The 23300-nt window shown below is 40.2% G+C and overlaps 1 protein-coding gene across 1 annotated transcript; it reads left to right on the forward strand.

The window, feature by feature from the left end:
• The first annotated feature begins 825 nt into the window (after nt 1-825).
• On the forward strand, nt 826-23093 carry stard3nl (STARD3 N-terminal like). Its single transcript, XM_026149560.2, has 9 exons — nt 826-991; nt 12052-12413; nt 19249-19326; nt 19463-19540; nt 19864-19917; nt 20411-20528; nt 21077-21172; nt 22050-22118; nt 22198-23093. Exons 2-8 carry the CDS (start codon nt 12198-12200, stop codon nt 22112-22114), a joined length of 705 nt encoding a protein of 234 aa, XP_026005345.2. The 5' UTR covers nt 826-991; nt 12052-12197; the 3' UTR covers nt 22115-22118; nt 22198-23093.
• Nucleotides 23094-23300: the final 207 nt, after the last annotated feature.

A 23300-nucleotide genomic window follows, 5' to 3' on the forward strand; every position in this document is an offset into this window, starting at 1 on the left:
CAAGCCCCGGCTCGGACAGTCTCGGTCGTTGTGTCCTTGGGCAAGACACTTCACCCGTTGCCTACTGGTGGTGGTCAGAGGGCCCGGTGGCGCCAGTGTCCGGCAGCCTCGCCTCTGTCAGTGCGCCCCAGGGTGGCTGTGGCTACAATGTAGCTGCCATCACCAGTGTGTGAATGGGTGGATGACTGGATATGTAAAGCGCTTTGGGGTCCTTAGGGACTAGTAAAGCGCTATATAAATACAGGCCATTTACCATTTAAATAAACAACAAAAGACAGAACGAGAAGCTTCTGGATTTATACAGTACAGGCCAACAACTAGACTTACTTAAACAAGGGCTTGGATTATAGAGATGTTTAAATATTGTCTGTGGATGACTCTGTAGCATGTTGTTTAAGTGGACTTTAATATAGACCTGTGCGTAGTTAAAATCTGTAAAAATAAATAAATAAATAAAATAATAAATAATAATAACACTAAGAGTATTAAAAAGCGAATAAAACTGAACATTTTTTACATTAATAAATAAATAGAAACCGACAAGCTAAATTAAGTCATTGCATTTGATAACGTGAATAAATAAAACTAAACAAATACGGAACATTTTCAAATAGGAACTAAACTGAAAAGCAAAGTCTCTCTGCAAATGAACTGAACTGTAAAAAATAAGCTTAAAACTAAATTATAATTATGATAATAACCAAGAAAACTGTAATTATTTTGATATGGAAAGCACTTTGTGTGTAGTTATGCAGTAACAGCCGCCAGGGGGACCACTCTGTCCGCGCTCAGCTGTTGGTCCAGCTGCATACTACATCTCCCAGAGTCCTTCGCGGGAGTTTATTTTAATGCAGCTACTCCATCCTGTCCGACCAGACAAGGAGGAAACAGATGAGCTGTCCGCTCTACTGGGGTTGATCTCTCCCCGCTGAAGTCATCTGGATGACAGCATATTAAAAAACAACAACACCCGAAACAGCGAGTTTTAGAGGTAAGTTGTAGGAGGTCGAATTTAAAAACCGGGTTTTAGTAAACGAATTTAAGCTAACAAAATGGCTAGCTAGCTTTCAAAGGAACCGCTCGGGTTTGCTATGGCTTCGTGCAGATGTACCATGAGTGTTTGTTTCGTTTTATTTCACCTCGTTCATTTTGTTATTTTTCTGGTTTAATGGCATATATTTGTGCTAAATACCCCGGCGCCGTGTTGCTGCGGGTTTTGTTGGTCTCATTTCCTCCTCTTTAGGCAGGTGTTTGCGGTGCGCTTTCGGTCTCTGATCGGGAATTTTAAGTTGCCAAACAGGCGCAGGTGACTCCCTGTGACGGTCAAAGTAGCAGCAGAATCTGGACTCGTGGTTCCTCATTTTAGACCCACTACTAAAATAAAATCAGGCCTTGAGAGCAAGACATGAGTTTAGATCATTGGTGTGAAACTCATTTTGGTTCATAGACACCAATCTGACCTTAAGTGGAACAGACCCATAAAACTAATGCGTAATAAATCTGTTAATAAATAAATCGAAATTCTCCCATCATCATTCTTTGGTAGGAAGTCATAAATAGGAGTTAAATTCAGACTCTGCACGGCTGGCTTCTCCTGTAACCCTGCATGTTTCTAAGGTTTGTTTTCTTTCTTTTTTTGTTGTTGTTCTTGTGCTTTTTGTCCTCGGGTGAGGTTTGAAGTGTCTGTGTGGTGCAGCTGGTCTGGTCTGTCCAGGCTGCACCACACAGACACTTCCAATCACCACACATCAAAGTACAAAGAGTATGACGTCATCACATTCTGTGTTAGGAAGTCACATTTAGGAGTTAAATTCATTGTTCATCATACTCAAGAAATCTTTCTGTTATCTTGATTAACTTATCCCAACATTGTCAATCAGGCTAAGTGATCACATGACGCTAGTTATCAACTCTATAAGGTAAACCAGGGTTTCCCATTTTAGCTACTAGCCTGTTTACATGAAAGGGGTGGCGTTGGGGGCATCTGACCAATCACATAGAGAGCAGCAGAACAGCTGACTTTACAAAGAAAGATAAAACTATAAACATGAAAAGGTTAAACACTTGTATTAATAAAGTTCAAATAGGAACTAAAAGTTCTTTTGCTGAGCTCTGTTGATGTTTACCAGTCTGGGAGAAAATACAAGCATAAATACAAAAATGGCCGTGGATATACTGGGAAAAGCATGTCAAATGATGAGCAGTGATACAGGAGACCAAGAGGAATTGCTCAGATAAGATTAAATGCTTTCATGGACGAGGACATGCTAGGGACAAGTGTTGCAGACAAAAGAAAAAACGAGATTAATGTTTATAGAGGAATTGAAAATGTTGTGAAATTGTTCTGCAGACAAATGGGAAAAGTCAAAGAATGAAGTCGAATTTAAGAATGTAAACTGATTAGACTACTGATGCTCATCAATGGAAAGATCCTCCCACTATCCATGGCACAGCAGTCCAAAGGGATCTTTCAGGTACTTGTTGTAAAGCAGTTTTCCAGAGAACTGATTGGTAGCTAAGTGGTGATTTCATACTTGTTGATCCGTAATCTCAAACACAACCTGCTCTGAAGCAGGTTTGCTCTACAGTTTAAGTCACTATGGTGATATACTCCAGTAAGAAGTGAGAGCTACCTTCATAGTACCTCTGTACTCATACCTGTGTGTTTCTTTGGCATTACAAGTGGACAAGTCCCTGTGACACCCCCCCCCCCCCCCCCCCCAAATCAAAACACTGGGTACTTTAGTTTAGCTAACCTGCTCCAGAGATGATTGGGATGATGCTGATGGTGATTTGATAATCTGAGAACACAAACCGGTCAAAAGTTCATCAAGGAACCACAGTAGTATAATATCTTTCAACAGGCTGCAAGGAAGCGTAATTTTTATCTGAGGAAATATGAGGATGATCTAATCAACGATGTGTCTCTCTGTTGAGTGTAAACATGAAACATATGTGCACTGCTAAGTTTAGAGTGCTTGTAGATATGTTTTAAAATGCAGCTGCAGTGCATTTTAAAACCTTAAGGAAGCTGTTATTGATATGGTGTAGATTAGCCAACAGATTTCTTTTCTTTTTTTACCTGATGGACACAATGCAGTGTAGTAGCCCTGCCCCTCGCTATGGTTTGTTCTTCATCATTCACTCACTGTGCGTCGATATGCTGGATGTCTCCACAAACAGTTCTCTGCATGCAGATGCAGTTTTTCTTCATTTGGAGCTTTGTGGGAGCTGAGTTCTGTTTACAGAGATGTTAATGGTCCTGTATGTGACCTGTCACATTTTATTTATTAAACAGACCACCTTGCAGTGTAGCTTCCACGTTAGCTGAGGTTTGTTTTATTATTTGTTTTTGCTTGTTTTTTATTATTCTTGCTGATGATTTATATTATCTAAATGTAAGGTTCATTCATATCAGTTTGCTTATTTAATTTAATACAGTTGTTTTTTTGTTTTTTTTGTCTTTATCTTTGTCTCCATAACTGATAGTCTCTTATATCAGATTCTGCTCATAAGGTTACTTTAACATTTGAGGCCACGTTATGATTGGTTTAGGTGGCAGCACAAGCAGCTTTACTTCCATAAAATATATATATTTTTTAAATAACATCTGAAGTAATTTAATGAGGAATGAGTCATCCAGTTCAGCTCTGGTATTATGATGATATAATATGTGCTTCAGTCTTAAACAAGCACAGAATTTAATGAGCTGCTTCTTCCCGACTCCCTGATTTCTGCACAGCTGGATTATTGTACCAAAGAAACTGTTTCTGTAATATTTCTGTGAAATATAGTAATCCACTAAAACCCAGTGAGTGTTGGTTAGCTAAGATTTGTTTTTGTTCTTGATGGAATCGAAACACTCAGAAACGTCATTAATATTCGCTTGTCCTGCTGCAGACTTTTCTATCCAATCTAACAGTGAGAGCGAGCATGTGGTGCCCCACCCACTGGCTACAGGCCACATATTTCTGCAGATAAAGGCACCACCGTATTTGCCTTTATTCCGATGAAATGTCCTCTAAAGGACGCCCACACAATTGATGAGAAGTCAGAGACCAGATGCCGATATTGTAATTCCATTAGAAAAAAGGCTGCACTTAAGTAGGGAAGATATGTGTAGGGCTTTTAAGGCCATTGCAGTCCCAAATGGAGGCAGATGGGGTATGTGAAGTTCAATATCTGTGGGCTGAGCACCCTGATACCACAACTCAAGATTTCTGTTTCTGCGTTATCAAAGGTAGCTGGTCAGAATATTCTGGATAATCCTTCATAATTGATCAGAATTTGCCAAATAGACTTAACATGGTGTTAAGTCTGTCACATCATTTATGAAAGTCAAAGGTTAAAGTGTGATTTTCATCAAGAAGAACTTGAAAAGAGAAACTACATGACTATGACTCGACATTAGGCACAGACAGGAATGCTCAAGCGGTATTAGCTGTTTGAAGGTACATTAGGAAAATGTTGAACGTAGTGCACAACAAGCACCTTATTTCCTCCACAGAAGGTTGATAATTAACCTTTAACCTCCGTCACTGTGATGTGTGAATACTTCTGCTACTTTACGAACTATTGTAATCATAAAACGCTTTTAAAATCTGTATACTCCAATGATTTAAAAACAATAATACAGCAAACATTTAAAACCAATCTCATGACCAAGGGCGCTGCTGGCTTCAGGACCATGCAATAATTCATGTGTGGTTTGTATTTGTATTATAATACAGTCTGTAAGAAAGCCTTTTGTTATATTATTGAGAATATTGATCAACTAATTGTGATGGTGATGGTGCTCATCCGTCTTTTATCAGTCACTGCATTTTAACACAGTTTGCTCACCGTACATTCCAGTTTCTGGTCACTGAAACCAGTCAGACCTGAGCTCCTGGGGGCCTCCCTCAGGTGAATGTTGTTTTTTAAACTTCGTACCACTTACAAAACTTCCCCAGCAGAACAATTGGTTTCAGGTTTATTCCTGTTAAGAGTTTGTACATGATAGATAGTTTTTGTTTTTTAAATATCGGACACATAATCGGGAAAACACAAAAGGGAAACATTTGTCTTCTTTCTTTTTCATTTTCCCAGCACTAGTTTATTACATCACAGCTTAAAACACTGATTCCAGTCAGAGGCGGAGCCAGATATTTGAAACACCCGGGGCTTAGACCTAAAGGGTAGTATGCATTTGGGATTATTATTTTAGAAATGACTGAAAGATTAATAGGCTCTGTTTTGAGTTTTGTTAAAAAAAGAATGACTTCATATAGGAAAAAAAAATATCACATATACAGGACACCTTAAACTAGTTTTTTTAAAATTAAGCAGCAAGGCAGAACAAAGTCGGGGCTGTATCAAGACACAGGGACTAAACCCCAATTCAACCAGACCCAGAACTGATCCAGAATTAAAACAGGACTACAACAGTTCAAAATCAGGACTACTGAGGACTTAACCAAGACAGAACCAGAATCAGAACTAGATGATAGTAGCACTAAAAATCATCATAGACCTTCACTACACTTATTTTTTAATTCTACCAAAGTCCACTATTTAGCCTTGTTGTGCAAACAAGCCTGCATAACTTAATATAGAATTTGAAAAATAACAAACCTAAAAAGAAACACTAGGTACAAGATACATGAGGACCTATGATACGGTGATACTTTTGGTAAACAGCCATTTGACTAACACATGTGTCTCACCTGCTCTTGTTCATCTCTGTTCTGTCCTCATTCACCTCTCTCTCCCTCTCTGTGCTGACAATCATCAAATATACAGTTGAAACCAGATATTTATGTACTCTTCAGATCAAAACACAAACACTTTTTAAATTGTAACATCAAATCAGACTAAATGTTTATTTTTTTAGATTGATAAATATAAAAAACATATTTGTTAACTTTAAGAGTAAAGAGAGAAACTATCTGTATTTCTTAATTTTAAATGGCACCAAATTGTATTCAAACTTGAGCCACACTTATGGAGCTCCACAGTTCTTTTCCAGGTGTTTTGGTTGACATCTCTTGATGTTCCCATGTCACAGAAACAGGCTCTGTGTTTTGCCTTATATGCATCCACAGGTGTGCCACCAATTTACTCACATGGACTCTACTAACCTATCAGAAGCTTCTTCAGCTCAGAATGGAATCGTCTGGAGTTTTCTTATTAATTAACAATAAACTTAGTGTACATGTACTCCTAAATTTGATGAAAGTGATAAAAATAGACAGCTCTGTCTCTCTTTATTCTGACATTTAACTAATTCAAAAGATATTTCAATATTTATCCCAAACAAGTTTACTCTAAATTGATGTTGTACAGTAAAAAAATGTTCTTGTATTTTCCATAAAGTGTATGTAAATATCTGGTTTAAACTGTGGATATAATGCTGTGTATTGAAATCCCTCTTGTTTTGTATAGAAATATACTGAACAACATACAAAGCATAATATATAAGATAACATTTACCTGAGTTTTTTCTTTGAAAGAAGCCTCTAATGTCCATTCTTATATTTCAGTACATAACTGAAACCGATTTAGTCGGGGAGGGTAACAACTGAAAATATGAAATAAACACACGTAAGCTAAGACTCTAAAAAATAGCATTTGTTCGGCTTTTCATTTCGCCATTTGTTGATTCACTTGAAGAGCAAGTAACGTAATATTGGTCAAGTGATCAGTTTGATATCAATCTTTCGTGATGCACCGTCATATTTACATTATTTGTACGGTACAAATGATTTGCTTTGGTACCTGGTCAAACTTAAGCTCTCCTTAGTATGGCTGGCTCCGTTTCTCCAACAGCGCACACAGGCAGCAGCTGCCCCGCCCTCTCGCTCAGTCGTTTAGTGTCTGAGCTCGGATCATACCAATATCAGGGGGGATTCACGCACAGTCGTAAATTCCCACAGTGTGCACTATGTGCTTCGAATATTGTGTGTACTTTTTGTTTTATACAGTTGTCAGCCAGGCATCTAACTATGAAAAAATTACACTCCAAAAGACCCCGGGCTTCTGACAAAACAACCCGGGCTTAAGCCCAGTAAGCCACCCCCACGCTCCGCCCCTGATTCCAGTATTCAATCAGAATCAGAATCAGAATCAGAAAGGGTTTTATTGCCAAATGTTGAGCAGGTTTACAACATTAGGAAATTGCTGCGGTGCTTCAGTGCAAACATACTGTCATAAAAATATAAAAATAAGAATAAGAATTAAAAGTGCTAAGTGGATAGATATATACATGATATATACATGAGTGCAGGTGGTGATCAGTGCCAAACATGGAATGATGCAGTGAACACAGCGTAGGGTCATGTGTTAGTGGTGGGAACAGTCATACGGTTATTGTTCATGTGTCCGACAGCAGAGGGGAAGAAACTGTTCTTATGGCGAGAGGTTCTGGTGCGAATGGACCGGAGCCTCCTGCCTGAGGGGAGCAGGTCAAACAGACTGTGTCCAGGGTGAGAAGGGTCAGCTGAGATCCGAGCTGCACGCCGCAGTGTCCTGGAGGTGTACAGGTCCTGCAGAGATGGGAGTCTGCAGCCAATCACCTTCTCAGCAGAGCGCACAACACGCTGCAGTCTCTGTTTGTCCCTGATAGTGGCTCCAGCGTACCACACGGTGATGGAGGAGGTGAGGATGGACTCGATGATTGCAGTGTAGGATTGCATCATCGTCCGTGTTGGCAGGTTGAATTTCTTCAGCTGCCTCAGGAAGTACATCCTCTGCTGGGCTTTCTTAATGACGGAAGTGATGGTGGGCTCCCACTTCAGGTCCTGGGTGATGGTGGTACCCAGGAAGCGGAACGAGTCCACAGAGGTGATGGGGGTGTCAGTCAGGATGATGGGGGGGAGTGGAGCTGTGTGCTTCCTGAAGTCCACAATAATCTCCACTGTCTTCTGGGCATTCAGCACCAGGTTGTTGTGGCTGCACCAGGACACCAGACGTTCAACCTCCCTCCTGTAGGCAGACTCGTCCCCGTCCGAGATGAGCCCAATGACGGTGGTGTCATCTGCAAACTTGATTAGCTTGACAGACTGGTGGGTGGAGGTGCAGCAGTTGGTGTACAGGGAGAAGAGCAGAGGAGAAAGAACACAGCCCTGAGGGGAGCCGGTGCTGATGGTCCGGGAGTCCGAGACATTCTTTCCCAGCCTCACATGCTGCTTCCTGTCCGTCAGGAAGTCAGTGATCCACCGGCAGATGGGATCAGGCACATTCATCTGGGAAAGCTTGCCTCGGAGATGGTCTGGAAGGATGGTGTTGAAGGCAGAGCTGAAGTCCACAAACAGGATCCTGGCGTAGGTTCCTGGGGAGTCCAGATGCTGCAGGATGAAGTGTAGGGCCATGTTGATGGCGTCGTCTACAGACCTGTTGGCTCTGTATGCAAACTGCAGGGGGTCCAGGAGGGGGGCCGTGAGGGTCTTGAGATGGGAGAGAACTAGGCGCTGTATTGGGGACAGGGATTATGGTGGAGGACTTGAAGCAGGCAGGCACATGACGTGCCTGCAGTGAGGAGTTGAAAATGCCAGAAAACACTGGGGCCAGCTCGTTTGCACAGTGTCTGAGGGTGGCAGGAGACACACCGTCTGGGCCGGGAGCTTTTCGAGCATTCAGACTCTTAAACTGCTTCCTCACATCTGCTTCATGAATATGAAGAGTTGTGGTGGGAGGAGGTGGTGTGAAATCCTCTTTTGTGTGGGGTGAGGAGGGGGGTGTTGTAGGTGAACAGTTTGAAGGTGGTGATGGCTCTATGGAGGGGGGAGAGGTGGGGGAATGAGTGTCCAAAGTGTCTCTATTGTTGGGGCCGTTGTAGGTGTGAAGGCTGCCTGATGGCTCGTCAAAACGGCAGTAAAAGTCGTTAAGGGTGTTGGCCAAGAGCAAGTCATCAGTGGAGTGGGGGGTTTTAGGCTTGTAGTTGGTGATATTCCTAAAACCTTTCCACACAGAGGCCGAGTCATTCTCTGAGATCTGCTGCTGCATCTTCTCAGAGTGCTGATGTTTAGCAATGTCCATTTCTTTAGTGAACCTGTACTTGGCCTCTCTGTAGCAGTCCCTGTCTCCGCTTCTGAACGCCTTTCTCTTTTCCAGCCACAGCTTTTTGAGTTTAGGAGTAAACCAGGGTTTGTCATTGTTATAACTCACCCTAGTTATACATCATTTCCATCCCTTCTTCTTACTGTGTTGAGCCATCAGAGATGCTTCATATTTCCATGTTTTACAGGATTGTCTGCCTGGAGTCTGTCGTCATTGTGCTTAAATAGTAGTTTTGACTTTTCATGTAAATGTCAGGATAGGCAGCATCTTCTTTAACTAGTTCAAGCTGCCAAAATAAATCCATAATTAAATTTTAATCCTCATAAAAGGCTGAAAATATTTGTTCTGAATCCAAAACAGTTAGATCTAGTTTGTTAATTTCCCTCGTTTTGTTATTACCCTAGAGTAGCTTTGGTGTATCTTTTCTCTCTCAGTTAATATTTATTATAAACATCCATCATAACAGCATATATGCAATTACTGGTCACTTTGTTAGGTACACCTTGTTTATAGCAGGTATGACCCCTGTTGCTGACAGAACTGCGTCATGAAGTCATGTTCATTAATTGTTGACTTGAATCTGCCGTTCCACCTCATCCCAAAGATGCTCTATTGGAGTACAGTGAACTCATCTTCATGTTCAAGAAACCAGTTTGAGATGATTTGAGCTGGAAGCAGCCATCAAAAGATGGGTACAGTGTGGTTATAAAGTGATAGACATGGTCGGCATTAGCTGGGCTGTGGTGGTTAAACAATGCTAAGCTGGTACTAATTGGCTCAAAGTATGCCTAGAAAATATTCTCCACACTCTCACACCGCTATGAGCAACTTGAAATGTTAATACAAGGCAAGATGTTCATTCTTTTATGTCGTTTACACCAAATTCTAACCCTACCATTTGAATGTCACAGCAGTCATCAGACCAGCAACATCTTTTCAATCTTCCGCTGTGTCCAGCTTTGGCAAGCCTGTTCAAACTGCTGCCTCAGTATTTGTTGCTCTAACTGCGGGAATTGGCACCAGCCTTGGTGTCTTTCAGAGGAACTGCTCCTGTTAGTTGTTTGCACTTCCATTCTGGATTAATTTTTCAGACCTGGAGGTTACTACTTGTAAATACGTTGGAGTCTCATACACATTTTTAAATGAAAACTTGTTAGTTAACAGATTTGAAGCAGTGGAAATTGTAACCACTCAAAGACATTTAGAACAGCGACAGGTCCCCAGCTCTAATCTGTTTCTTTGTTTTGTAAGCTGGTGCAGACCCAGGACGTGCTGGAGACGTTACATCTCACGGCGGGGCTGAGCACCCTGATACCACACCTTCACTTTGGAAGAGGTGGAGTAGGTGGCTGGGGAGAGGGTGGTGCTGGGATCCCATATGTTTAAATAAAATGTAATTTAAAATTGCTTTGACTGCTGGCCCTTGCAACTCAGACACTAATATATATGTGGATATATATGTGGATTTATCTTTTTTTGTTGTTGTTGTTCCTGAGTAATTAAGCTCCGGTCTGACGCATTAGACTTCCAAGGGAAGCTGCAGCTGTCAGGGAGTGCCATTGCCATATGGGAGGTGTAATTTGGCTGTAATAATTAAGTAGGGCAGTCTGTGTGAAAACAACATCCACATAAAAACCAGGATCCATTGCAGCGTGGCAAATGTAATTGGGTTTTAATGTTGGTGCTAGCTGATTTATGTGGAAAATACTGGGTAAAGTTTGTAAAGTTGAACAAGTAAATGAAAAGTATGTTAAGGATTAATAAAACAGTTGGAATAACTGCAAATGCTGAAATAATGTAATGATGCAACTGCTAGGAAGTTGAGGGTTAAATTGTTTTAGACACCATCTGCGGTGTAACTGTAATAGCTCTCTGGCATGTGAGAAGGAAGCGCCAAATGGTGAACGATATTAGTTTCAGGTGCACAGCACATACGATTGTGCTGAAGATACGTCCCATTACAAAGTGACTGAATGGTTCTTTTAACAGATTTATTTTTCAGGTAATTAACAGTCATTTAAACCTGACTAAAGCCCTAAAATAGATGCATTTTGTGAACCAAAAAGACTAATTCATGTAAAACATGAAAGTCACAAGACTGTGAAACCACATCACCAGAGAAAACCTGCTGGGACCAGACTGTACAAATCACGTTTCCATCCTGCCTTTTTCTTTCTGTGTATCAGAGCAGCTGACAGTTAAAGCAAAAGCACAACTGGTTTCAGTTCCTTAAAACAAAGACAGTGTAAACAGTGTTTAATGGTATGAGGTCCAAAAGTCATTGAAGTTAGATGATAACTGAAATCTTTTTCTGGGTCATGTGACAGTGATTTTTACAGGGTTTTTTTTAGTAGAAAAGTCCAATTTAAGCTCAGTTATAAGAGAAAGAGCAATTTGAAGTTGACATCCGACACCTCAGGTGTTGCACTAGACTGTGGTGGTGACGGGAGAACTGAGCCAGAAGGTGAACGTTTTGATTTACTAGTCGATCTGCATTCCAGATCTCAGAAACGTTGAGTAGTGAAGAAATCACAGACGCAAGCAGCAGAAATGAGTTTCTCCTGAAGGGTTCAGTCTTTGAGATATGGTGAGGAGTTTGAGTGGCAACCATACAGAGAGCATCAACAACTTTGCACATATATGGTTGGTTTTGTGCATGATTAGTGGTTTGAATTAGATTTTGGTGGTTTTGTGTTGTGCTTGTTTTTTTTTGTTTGTTTTGTTTTTAGCTCTGCTCTCAGAAACCAGAAACATAAACACTCTTAGCACTGCAAAGCCCAAAGATCTCTAAAAGCTTTGTATTATGAACAAATCGTTATAAAATCTAACTCAACAATGTAAATCCACAGCCTGATGGAGCTTATTCTGCTTTACTATGTTGTTAAAAAAAAAAGCAGACGATTGTCAGAATTTTTATTATGTCTACAAAGACTTAGATGCTTTAGAAAATCGCTGAGGTTTACTCCCTGAGAGGAGATTGCCATTTCTTTACCTTCTTCATCTTCTTTTCTACAGATGCAGTGATGCTTTTAACCTCCACACAGTGACTCCACATCACCAACACCAGCCTCGCTTCCAGCTCCAATGATCTTCCACCTCTGACTCTTTCCTAAAATTGACCAGTAGGTGGGGCCAGCCCTGCCCAGGTGGGGTGGCCAGCGATGGAAGGCCGACGTGGAGGCAGCAGCAGCGGTAGCTACTCACAGATCCCTGTCAGAACAGGCATGGGGTCTGTCAACTCCCCGGCCGTTTCTGTGAGATTGGAGGCGTACGACATCGGAGAGAAGAAATGCATCTCGGATGTGAGGAGGACTTTCTGCCTCTTTGTCACCTTTGACCTCTTGTTCGTCACCATGCTCTGGATCATAGAACTCAATGTAAGTCTGTGTTTGTAGTGGCTGTGACAGCAGTTTTGTTTTTTTTATTAGATATCTGTAGTAATAAAGTTTTTACAGCAATGTAAAACCACACGAGATTAAGATGTATCACCAGACAGTGAGCCTTTTTGACTGGGTCAGCCTACTCGGGAGAAATTTATTGGATGCATCTGCTGTCTTCTATGTATTTTGCTCAAGAAAAAACTAAAACTGAAGATGATTTTATTATTTCCCAGAGATTAAAGGGTTATTTAAAAGTAAAGTTAAACAAAGTCAGGAAAGATAAAACGCTAGTATTGAAGTTTTTAAAAAACTCCAAAGTAGGTGAAGCCGTTAAAAGGCCAGGCTCAGAGCCTTTGGTTTTGCTTTTTTGTGGAAAAACATTTATTGTTCTTTTACAGTATTTAGAGTTGTTTCTTTCAGCTTGTGGTGGACTTTCGGATTGACAGTATCATTCCTATCTGCTTTTACTTTTGTGCCTGATCGGTACGATTAACAGCAGTCAGCTTGACGCACAACTGAACTGAATAACAAAAATAAACACACCGTAGATTTCTGATGCACTAAATCACTTTGGAGGAAAAATGAGTTTCCTCTGCTGACTGACAGTTATTGTTTGTTGAGCTCAGTTGTATGAAAGTTCAGAGGAACTCATGAGTAGCCACTGATTTGTACACAACTGATAGCAAAGTGTGGAATATAGCATTACATGTGAACAAAGGTTTAAAGCTGGTGAAGAATGCATGTTCCTTATCTGTACAGACTTTTTCTTAACTAAACTATCAAGTGGTTTAGTTGGTATCGTGGTTTACAGTGGTTCGCCTACCAGGTGAAAGATCCCAGAAGGAGACGCTTATCCCATTGGGTTTGGTTCAGGAAAGGCATCTACCTGCTGTGGTGACTTCTTGTGACAAGGGAGAAGTAATACCATTACTTCTTCCTGTTCACAATTTTTATCTTTGTAACAACAAATCATTGAGTAATAAAACCAGCTGCTTTTTCAGTGAGTCTCTCATCCAGTTGAGCTCCAAATCCACCGTCTTACACATCAGTTTGCGGCAGCTATCCTCGTTCTGCTCTTGGTGAGCTTCATATAGAGGTACAGAAGCCAGTTCTTGACATGGTGCAGGTTCTGCAGATGGCCTCTGTTGAGGGCTTCAGTCCAGTTAGGTGGAGTCAGACAGCTGGATGAGAGACTCTCTGGAGAAGCAACTACAGAACTCCCAGAATAGCATCATAACCAGAGAGCCGGTTGGTAGTGATGACAGAATAAAGGTAGAGCAGATAGACACTGAACTTTCAAAATAAGAGCCACAGGATTGTCCATAAGTAAATCAGTCGCAGATGGCAACGTCCTTTAAGATGGATTAAAAAGGTATACCCGTTGATATACCTGATTAGATCTGTGCGCTGTCATACAACGCAGCGGCCAGATTGCACCAGACTGTCCTCCTCCACAGTTATTTAAATGGACTATAAAAAATATGCAATAAGATTAATGCTACAGGATATTTTAACCAAACCAAAATATTTGTGCTTTCTCAGCACTGCCCCACCACTAACATCTGGATGAGTGTTAGAAAGCTAACTAACTTTATCAAATTACATCCATGCTTTGTTTTAAAAGGAAAGAACTTCTTGTCTTTAACAAAACGACAGTGTTGTTAACCCATCCAGATAAAAACAAAAACATATGTTTGTTTCTATTCTTTTATCATGGTGGCAGTTTAGGAGGAGCTCTTGCAGGAACTTTTCTGGTTTTTAGTTACTGAAATGCTGCAGTATGTGCAGGGTGCTGATCTTTGTTTTTTCTGCTTTGAACCGTGATCTCAGGGTCTGCTGATTTAAACTAATGGAGAGTTTACAGGCTCGTGCTGCAGTATTGAAGCGTCCAGCATGTTGGAGCAGTGTTTGTGTCCTCCAGGACTCTGAACTGTTTGACTGAGAGTTTTAATTTATTCTGAACACGTTTATCTTCTTAGATGACAGCAATCATTAATTAAGCCGAGTGGACTCTGTCGCTCTCCTTTTTGAAGATGTTGCTCAGCGTTGTTGCTTTTTCTGTAAATGTCACATGTGAAAAAAGCCAGAAGGAACATTTAGTAAAAAATGTTACTAAAATGCCATCACGATAAGAGATGGATAAAGTCAGCAGAATTATCAAACACATTCCTGTAAGGGTGCATTTAGATACCACAAACAAACAGAGTTTATGAACTACAGAAAAAAAAAGTTTTTTAATCTTGTGCACATATTTTAATATGGTTCCTGCTCAGTTTGCCTGTTTACATGTTTTACTATTTTATCTTATCTGACTTGTTAAAAACAGGTCTGTTAACCATTAATCGTGAGGAAGCAGTTACATTATTGTCAGTCGTCCTCGGTCATGATAGGTTACTGTGTTTTATCGCTCTGGAACTGTAAAATGCCTGCAGTTGTGCACCGAGAAACAACTTTTACAGTTGGAGAACTGAATTGTGTCAAGGTCGAGCAGAAGCAGGACAGCCTGCATGCTGGACGAGTGGATCGAGGTCATGCAGCTGATTGAGGAAGTGATTTGACTGCGGCACACATTCCCAGAATGCTCCATTTGACCTCGGCCACTAAAATAACTGTCCACGAGAGACGGACTTGTTCTCTTTTGTGTAACTGGAAGAACACCCTGCAAATGCACTGCAAACCTGCTCACTTTCAAAATGGAGAACGTTTCATCATCCATGACTTTAATCCTGAGCAGTTTTTACTCAACAGTTTGATGACTTTTTTATTTTTTTGTGAAGAAGTTTCCTTCCTTCCTCTCAGCTGTAGCACTGAACACGTTACTCTGTTTTGACTAGCTGCTGTGGGACTAGTTGGAGGAGAAGTGCTGAGTGTTAATTCAGTTCAGTTTTTTTTATATATCATTAGTAAAGTGGCCTCAAGGTGCTTTATAATTATGAGATAAAGACCCAACAGTATTGGAGAGAAAACCCCAACATTCAGACAGGGTTCATACCTTTACTGCCTTTAATACCTTTGCTATGAAAAGATACATTTTTTTGCAATTTCTGCCTCAAAAACACATTTGGACACTGATGAAGGTGACGCACCCTGCTAAGTATAGGCTAAGTATAGGTCTGTCAGCATTACTAATGGGTGCAAATTAAAATCTTTTGCTGCATATGATCACGTTGAGGGGGTTTTATATGAATCTTTTGTTTTTAACAGTGTTTTTGATTTAATAATGTTTCAAACTAAAATAACAGAAATGGTCAGTAACAACAAAAAATCTCTATGTAGCAGAAAATAAGGAGAATAGCTCCATGTTAATACCAGTATTATGCTCATAATTACAATACTAACTTATTTTATACAAACCACATCTGAGACGTCTTGGTTGTGCAATAACTGACACATTATTATAGTAAGTATATGCTTCTTTTTTCTTGCCTAATGTTGATGAAGCAGTTATGTCATTAAATCATAGGACTCCAAAATAATCCTGTTACCACAGGATTATTTAGGTAATCAATCATTTTTCTATCCTGATTGTTTCTTCTCAAATATGAGGCGTGCATTAGTATGTAGGCTGGATTTAAGTTGGAGCTGCCAGCCAACCAAAGACAACTCAGGATGTCGATGTTGTATTTTTGCTGGCAGTTTGTTGATTTAAAAAATCAGCCTTCAACATAAGAGCACTGCAGTTGGAATTCAATGGTGTTTATACACCACTCTGCATTTAATCATTAGTTATTATTAATCTCTGGCCTCTGATTAATCTTCCCACTGATGGTCAGGAGCAGCTTCTTTGTGTACAAGCGCCGTAAAAGAAGTTCTAGAAAGAATCTCTGGATACAGACTTTCTGAATATGTTGCAGATCGTGTTGTTGTTGGAGAGCTAAATTCCAGAGCTGAGTTTAGCCACTGACTTCAACAGTGTGGCACTTTCTGTCTAACAATTCATTCCACTCATACCGATGATGCCACTGCAGCTGATCACGAAACTGAGTAAACTAGCGAGCAAGACCTGTACTTTGTGTTTTCAGTCCAAGTTCCTGCTCTTTCATTTAGTTTGCTTCTGTGTTTATCACAGAGGGGAGTCGAGTTCACAGCCCTCTAACACAAAAAGCTGAAATCCTCCAGTCTCATTTAATGTACCTAGTTTTTCAAACATCTATTTAGGATGATAATAAAAATGTACATTATCATCTCATATAAATCGAAATATTAATTATAGCACAGTGACGAAGACCAGTATAAGAAGTAATGAAGGGAAATCTTGATCCCAGCTTTGTGTGCAACTAGCTGCACTCTTTAGTCGGTAAAGTGAATTATTTCATATTTCAATTCATATTTACCAACATACAAAGGTTTTTAGCTGTTGAGTCTAAGATGTTGTAGCGGGGATTGAGAGATCGCATTTCTTTATCACTTTGATCTAGAAAAAGAGCAGCTGTGTGAGTAGATTGCCAGAGTAAAGCAGCCGATAACCGTTTGACCCGAGAGATGCAAAACCACACTCCATGGTTTGGATCTCTCGGGTCAAACGGTTATCGGCTGCTTTACTCTGGCAGTGCTAACCTTAGCCACACTGAGCTAATCTGAAACTGTGTGAGAGAGATTCATTTCAGAGACATTTGAAACAAAAGGAAGTTCATTTTTCACCCACGCAGTATTTCTGTGGTAATTTTTCACATTTGATTGAGCTCAGTTTTGAATTTTGTTGTTTAGGTGACAGCACATTATTCACTGTTAGGTCTGTACAAGCTAATGCTGACAGCTTTTAGCTTTAACTGTAAATGAAGCAAAAGTCTTTTTTTGTGTGAATTTAATGTTAAAACTCACGACTTCGTCTGAGTTGTAGCTTCTCACAGTTGCTAAACAACCTTACTCGAAGTATATTTGCAGAACCTCACAAACACATTTAAACCATTTTATCAGTGCTTAAAACCACAATATCTTTAAACGTTATCTTTCTAACCTCATGTTGCTGTTTCTTAATTTTGCAAAAATGACAGACTCGCACTGCTTCTCAGAGTGATGCACAGAAACATCAGTTCACGGCAAAGATTCACAGACACAACTGCAGCACAGTGATTTTCCAGTTATACATATTGTTAGCTAATTCAGATCAGAGTGTACCAACACCAGCGATAGATGGAAACAATCTGAGAGGAAGACGAGGAAGAACAAAACCAGGAACACGAGTTTTAGGTGAAATTTGAGCAGCTGTTCTGGATTTATACATGAAATAAGAAACTTGAAGTGTGAGACTCTTTGTCTTTCTTTCAGATATTTCTCAAACAAGAATAACATTTCCTTTATTTATAGTTCCTGTAAGTTACTCTTCTTGATCTATCTCGTCCTCCTCTGCCTCACGGATGATTTCCATCCATTGCCGGTGGAGGTGGAAGATTTTCAGCTGCTGTGCTTAGGAAATGATGCGAGTGCTGCAGATCTGTAAGCTTAACCTCTGCATCCTGTGGTTAACTTCATGCATCTTGCGGTGACTCATTGTGCAAAATGTGTTATTGAGCGAGGGAGAGCCCATTATTTAAAAAAAAAAGGCATCAAAGGAGATCTGCAAATAGAGTCTAAAATGGTGAAAGCTGTAAATGAGAGCAGGATTGTTTCAGTGAGTGAAAATGATGCAGTTGCGTTTCATTTTTGGAAGCGGAGCAGAAAGTAAAAATCTGTTGAGGTCATCAAAAGCAAAGGTGAAGCTGAGGTCTGCAAACTGTGTGCCGCTGCATTTTTCATGTCCTTTTTTTAATACATGCAGATATGAGTGCTGTTTTATTGAAGTGAGACTTTAAATATAGCACCAACACCCTCAGATTTCCTGTTGGTTCTAGAGAACTGATGCACTGCTGATGTTGTCAAGCCAGCTCTCAGTTTAAGGCATAAAATCAAGAGGAAGTCACCGAGCAAGGTCCTTTATGACCCAAGATAGCGCTGTGCGATATGATGAAATATATTGATGACGAAATGAAAAAACTATCGTTTCAAATTGTACGCTATCGTTTGTTTCGTGGTTTCCAAAATAAGCTGTTTACAGCAACGTTTTTCCATCGGGGCGCAGAGAATACCAGCATGGCCAGTGAATATGAGGCAGAACCAGGTAGCTCCAAACAGAAAGACTAGTCGAAACAAAACGAGGACCTTATTCCTAATGAGGGCCGGCCCCTGTAGCATGGACTTGATTTGGTTATGAAAAGTCTGACACACACCAGAAAACTCTACTATGCAAATTATGCCGCAAACCGGTTCCCACCACAGACTCAAACACGACAAACCTCTTCTACCACCTACGCAAGAATCATGTGAAAGGTTGTTGACAGAGTTTACAGATGAGAAGCAAAAAAGCCGTCAGGTGCTCAAAATAAACCTTAGACTCAAACGTTAGAACAGGCTTTTCCTCGCAGCACGTAATAAATACAAAGAACATGGTGGCCGTTACATATAGTTTCATGCACCAGTCAAAACACTCGGCTCCAGGAACACGACACCCAGCTGAAAACACTTCACACAAGTCGGGTTCACAGAGTTTACATAAAAAGCCCTTTTTTGTCATGTACATCGTTATCAGGATGAGAAATGTCTTACATGAGGATATGAGATTTGGGTCATCGCACAGCCCTAACCCCAAATGTTTATTTGAATCTTACAACTTCTCATGTTTTTGTGTTGTATTAAAACTTGTGATTATTATTTTAGATGGCATAAACTTACATAAAATATTCCTCTAGTAACAAAGAATATAACTGCCTCACTCAGGTCATTTTAGCCTCAGTTGTGTCAGGGTTAACTTTAACATTCAGAGTATTTGTCATGATGAGCTGTTTGTGTTTGTCAGGTGAACGGCGGCATTCAGAATCGGCTGGAACAAGAAGTCCTGCACTACGACTACCACGCCTCCTTCTTCGACATCTTTGTAAGGTTCTTTCTTTTGCTTTAAATGATCAACTTTATATCGTTTATTTTATGTGGGGGGTTTTTTCACTATTTTTTCCTTCCTTTTTGTTTCCCTCCTCCTTCTGTGCCACCTTCACCTTCCTCCCCTCCCTCAGCTGCTGGCAGTTTTCAGGTTTGCCGTCCTCATCCTGGCCTACGCTGTCTGCAAGCTTCGTCACTGGTGGGCCATCGCGGTAGGTTTTAAGGCTGTATGCCACAACAGTGCTTCTGTAATTGCGCCAGCAGAGGGCGCTGCCCAGCAAGAGCTCACATTGTTGGGTGCACAGTGAAGTGGATGCACTAATTCTTGTTTCTGTGCATTAAATATGTCATCAGGGGGCATCAGTGTTTGTTACAGGGTGATTCTGTGATTTTCCATTTCACTTCATTATATTCAGTATATTTAGAGAGTTAAAGACCATTAACATGAGGATGTTTTCAGGTAAAAGTGGTTCTGTTTAAAATATTAGCAAAAATAACAGCATGAGCATTTCTGATGTTTTCTGTCTTTGTGCAGATCACCACTGCAGTCAGCTGTGCTTTCCTGATTGCTAAAGTCATTTTGTCGAAGGTAAGAAGAAGCTTTACAATTCCTGTCTGCACTCGTGGGTGTACACACACACACACACACACACACACACACACACACCTCAGAAAACAGGGTGGTACTTAAAGCTTTGATCTAAGAAACCTGACAACATCTAATATTTTCATTATTTGTAACAAAAATGTTGCACTGACTTTAGTTTTTTACTTCTAATAATATCTTTATTTATTTTAGTATTGGTGTCAATGTCCACACACAAAAACCTCTTAGAGGACAGTTTGTTGTTGGAGTTAATTTTCTTCTGCAGTCTTTGCTCCATATTCCCCGATGGCGATGTAAACATGTATGAGGATTTAAGGAAGTGAAGCAAACTCCCTGTACAGGAAAACCTGTAATTGCTGCTGTTTAACAATAATAAATATTTGTTTTTGCACCTTCTAAATTTTAAATGGTCAGATTTTGTATGCTTTGTGTAGAATTACATATTCATATTGGGACGTGTGTGTTTCTTGTGTAGCTGCTGAGTCAGGGGGCCTTTGGGTACCTGCTGCCCATCATCTCCTTCGTTCTGGCCTGGATAGAAACGTGGCTGCTCGACTTCAAGGTCCTGCCTCAGGAGATCGAAGACGAAAACAGTGAGTCTCAATTGAGCTAATAATAAAAAAGGCGCCTTCATTACTGTTGCAGTACTGCTGCTGTCACTGCTGTGATCTCTGTCAACAGATCGTTTACCTTACAGGCTCCTTTTAAAACCTACCTTTAAGTTAGCAAAAGAATGTGAAAAAACAAGTACTATGACTCAAGAGCCTCTGAGTGGAGAATGAAAAAGAAACAAGAAAACGATAAAGAACAGCAGCAGGCGCTCTGGTGAAACACTGCCACCTGCTGGTGAACATTCAAAGCTACATACTGAGTAATTTTATTCAGTTGTTTTATTTAAAATAAAAGATCATGGGATAAGAAGTTAATATTATAATTATTTATTATAATGTTAGAGTAAAAAGTGTAATGCATCAGCTTCCTGTTGCTATTTCTCAGGTAATTATTAATAATTATATGCCATGAACAAAATCTTTACTCACCTGATAAATGAAAGTTATTTCACCACTGTTATGTTATTCTAACCTCATTGATGTCCTGCTGATGCAGTTATTCCTGCTTCCTTCATCCTTCTGTGTTTCAGGACATCAGTCCATCATAGATACAAGTAGGGCTCCTCTCCTGGGTCCAGGTCCTTTATCTGATGGGCAGTTCTACTCTCCGCCAGAGTCTTTGGCAGGTCTGTTTCCTCCCACTGACATCAGACAAACCCAAACACACCCGACACACTCGCTTCAGCTGTCGCTCCTTCAGACTGCTCAGTCTGATGAGTCTGACTCTTCATTCCCATTTAAATGAGCGCACAGACACAAAATATGAAGATATACAGTTCATTTTATTGTCATCATTATTATTATTATTATTAGAGTTTTTAGATTTCCAGCTTTGCACTTCACACCCAGAAATGAGTGGCGTAGCTCCTTCAGTATTTGTTTCACTGCACAGTGAAAGGAGCTTTTTCATCTGCAGACATCTTATTGCTTAGAAAATAATTCAATTACTCAGCTGCCTCTGCAGTGAGCCTTCCATACAATGGGTGGGCCCATCCTTTGCAGACACAGACACTCTCCAGAGCAGAAGCAGAGCTGCAGTCGATAACACAAAATACAAAAATAATTCCCGTTTCTGTAAAATGTGAAGAATTAAAAGTGAAGGTTTATTCTCACACCAGCCTCCTGCAGCTGCTTTGAACCTGCAGCCTCCTGCAGACGATTAAGACAAGCGCGCCTCAGTTGTTTCACACAGGTCAATGAACAAGAAAATTTAAAAATGATGAAACCTGACAAGACGGGAATTGTCAGGCTGGTTATCAGTGGCTGAATTTTCAAAATAAGAGCGAAGGGCATCATCTGCTATTAAGCAGTTGTAGATGCCATTAATGTCTTTAAGGATAATACATTTAGTTGGCATGAATACCTGAGCCGTCTGGGTTCAGAGGGGTCGTCTTCTGATCTGAAGGTTGGCAGTTAAAATCCTGGCTCCACCGTTCTTTTATCGTCCTACATTTTCTGTGGTGTTTCTATAAAAACGCTGACCGATTTCCCTTTCGTGTTCAGACTCTGACGAGGAGCTGGATGATAAACACGAACCTGAAAAAGGGCTCATTACACAAATGACTTAACAGGGTAAGAATACGTAAAGACAGACGTCAGTCAGGATTCGTATCCACAGTATTAGTCTGATGTGCTGTTTTTTTCTCCACAGGATCTCCGATCCTGAACATGGAGGGATTTTTGGGTCCTCCAGCGTTGTGCTACTGAGGGGAAAACTTCTGCCTTACACCTTCAGCCATTTTAGTTTGTATTTGTTCATATCCACAAATGCAGCTCACGTTCTGATATCAGCCTTCTGCACGTACACCGCGACCGGGAAAGTGCCACTTAAAAGTTTCAGTGTCATGAACTCTGGTTACTGTATGAGTTTTGTTTCTCCACCTTTAAGGAACTCGAGACCTTACAAGAGATTTATCAGAAATAAATCATTACATCCTTATCAGTATCCATCCATAATTCAAAACATTACATTCATTTTAAAACTTAAAAAAATATATATATTTACACTTTCAATTTAAAAACAGAGTGTTAATGTCTTATATCCAGCATAATGTTTACTTATAATTCTGTGATCATTTTCTTATGCTTCGGTTGAGTCACTGCAAAGGAAAATAAGCTCATGGATGCCACAGAAAGGATTGTTCAGCCAGTATTGAGCCTGCAGACCAGACTGTAGCAGAAAGAGAAAGTCAAACTCTTAGAGATGTTTATGATTACTTCAATGTCTTAAAAATGTGCATGAAAGAATATTAAGGTAACATATAGAGATGTGAACGATACTGTTTGTTTTGAAACGAGAGTGAAGGATTGTGTGTTAAAGAAAACGAGCCATAAACGTGCAGCATGTACACTCGGAGATTTGGGTTTAGTGCACTGAACAGAAGGGACGCTGCTCTCGAAAGCTGCTGTGACGGGCGGGGAAACGTTCTAATGCAAATGTACATATCTTCATGCATGCTTTGCAAGCTCAGTGGATGTTTATTCTTTTTTTTCTTTTTTAAAGAAAAGCCCGTCTGTATAACAGAATCATTAAAATGTTAAAGGTTACGTGGTTTTGTTTAATTGTTTATGTCAAACGTAGACCTTAAAGAGATCAACAGAATAAGAACTTAGACATAAATTAGCCTTATGAATAAATAAAATGTGAAAATATCAGTTTGTTTCAGGTAATGTCAGCTGTTTATTAAAAAAAAATATTCCTTTTTCATCTCTATTTTTTCTTAAACCTAATTACTACTCTTAATTAAGGTGAAC

Source organism: Astatotilapia calliptera, chromosome 18 (assembly GCF_964374335.1).
Source record: "Astatotilapia calliptera chromosome 18, fAstCal68.1, whole genome shotgun sequence".
NCBI classification, from domain to species: domain Eukaryota; kingdom Metazoa; phylum Chordata; class Actinopteri; order Cichliformes; family Cichlidae; genus Astatotilapia; species Astatotilapia calliptera.

What these genes read in the sequence shown, in the direction of transcription:
- stard3nl (XM_026149560.2), top strand. Translation starts at nt 12,198, where the DNA reads ATGGAAGGCCGACGTGGAGGCAGCAGCAGCGGTAGCTACTCACAGATC. An exon ending in CTAAAGTCATTTTGTCGAAG is followed by an intron (nt 19,918 to 20,410) that starts GTAAGAAGAAGC and finishes TTTCTTGTGTAG; the next exon opens with CTGCTGAGTCAGGGGGCCTT. An exon ending in GGAGATCGAAGACGAAAACA is followed by an intron (nt 20,529 to 21,076) that starts GTGAGTCTCAAT and finishes TCTGTGTTTCAG; the next exon opens with GACATCAGTCCATCATAGAT.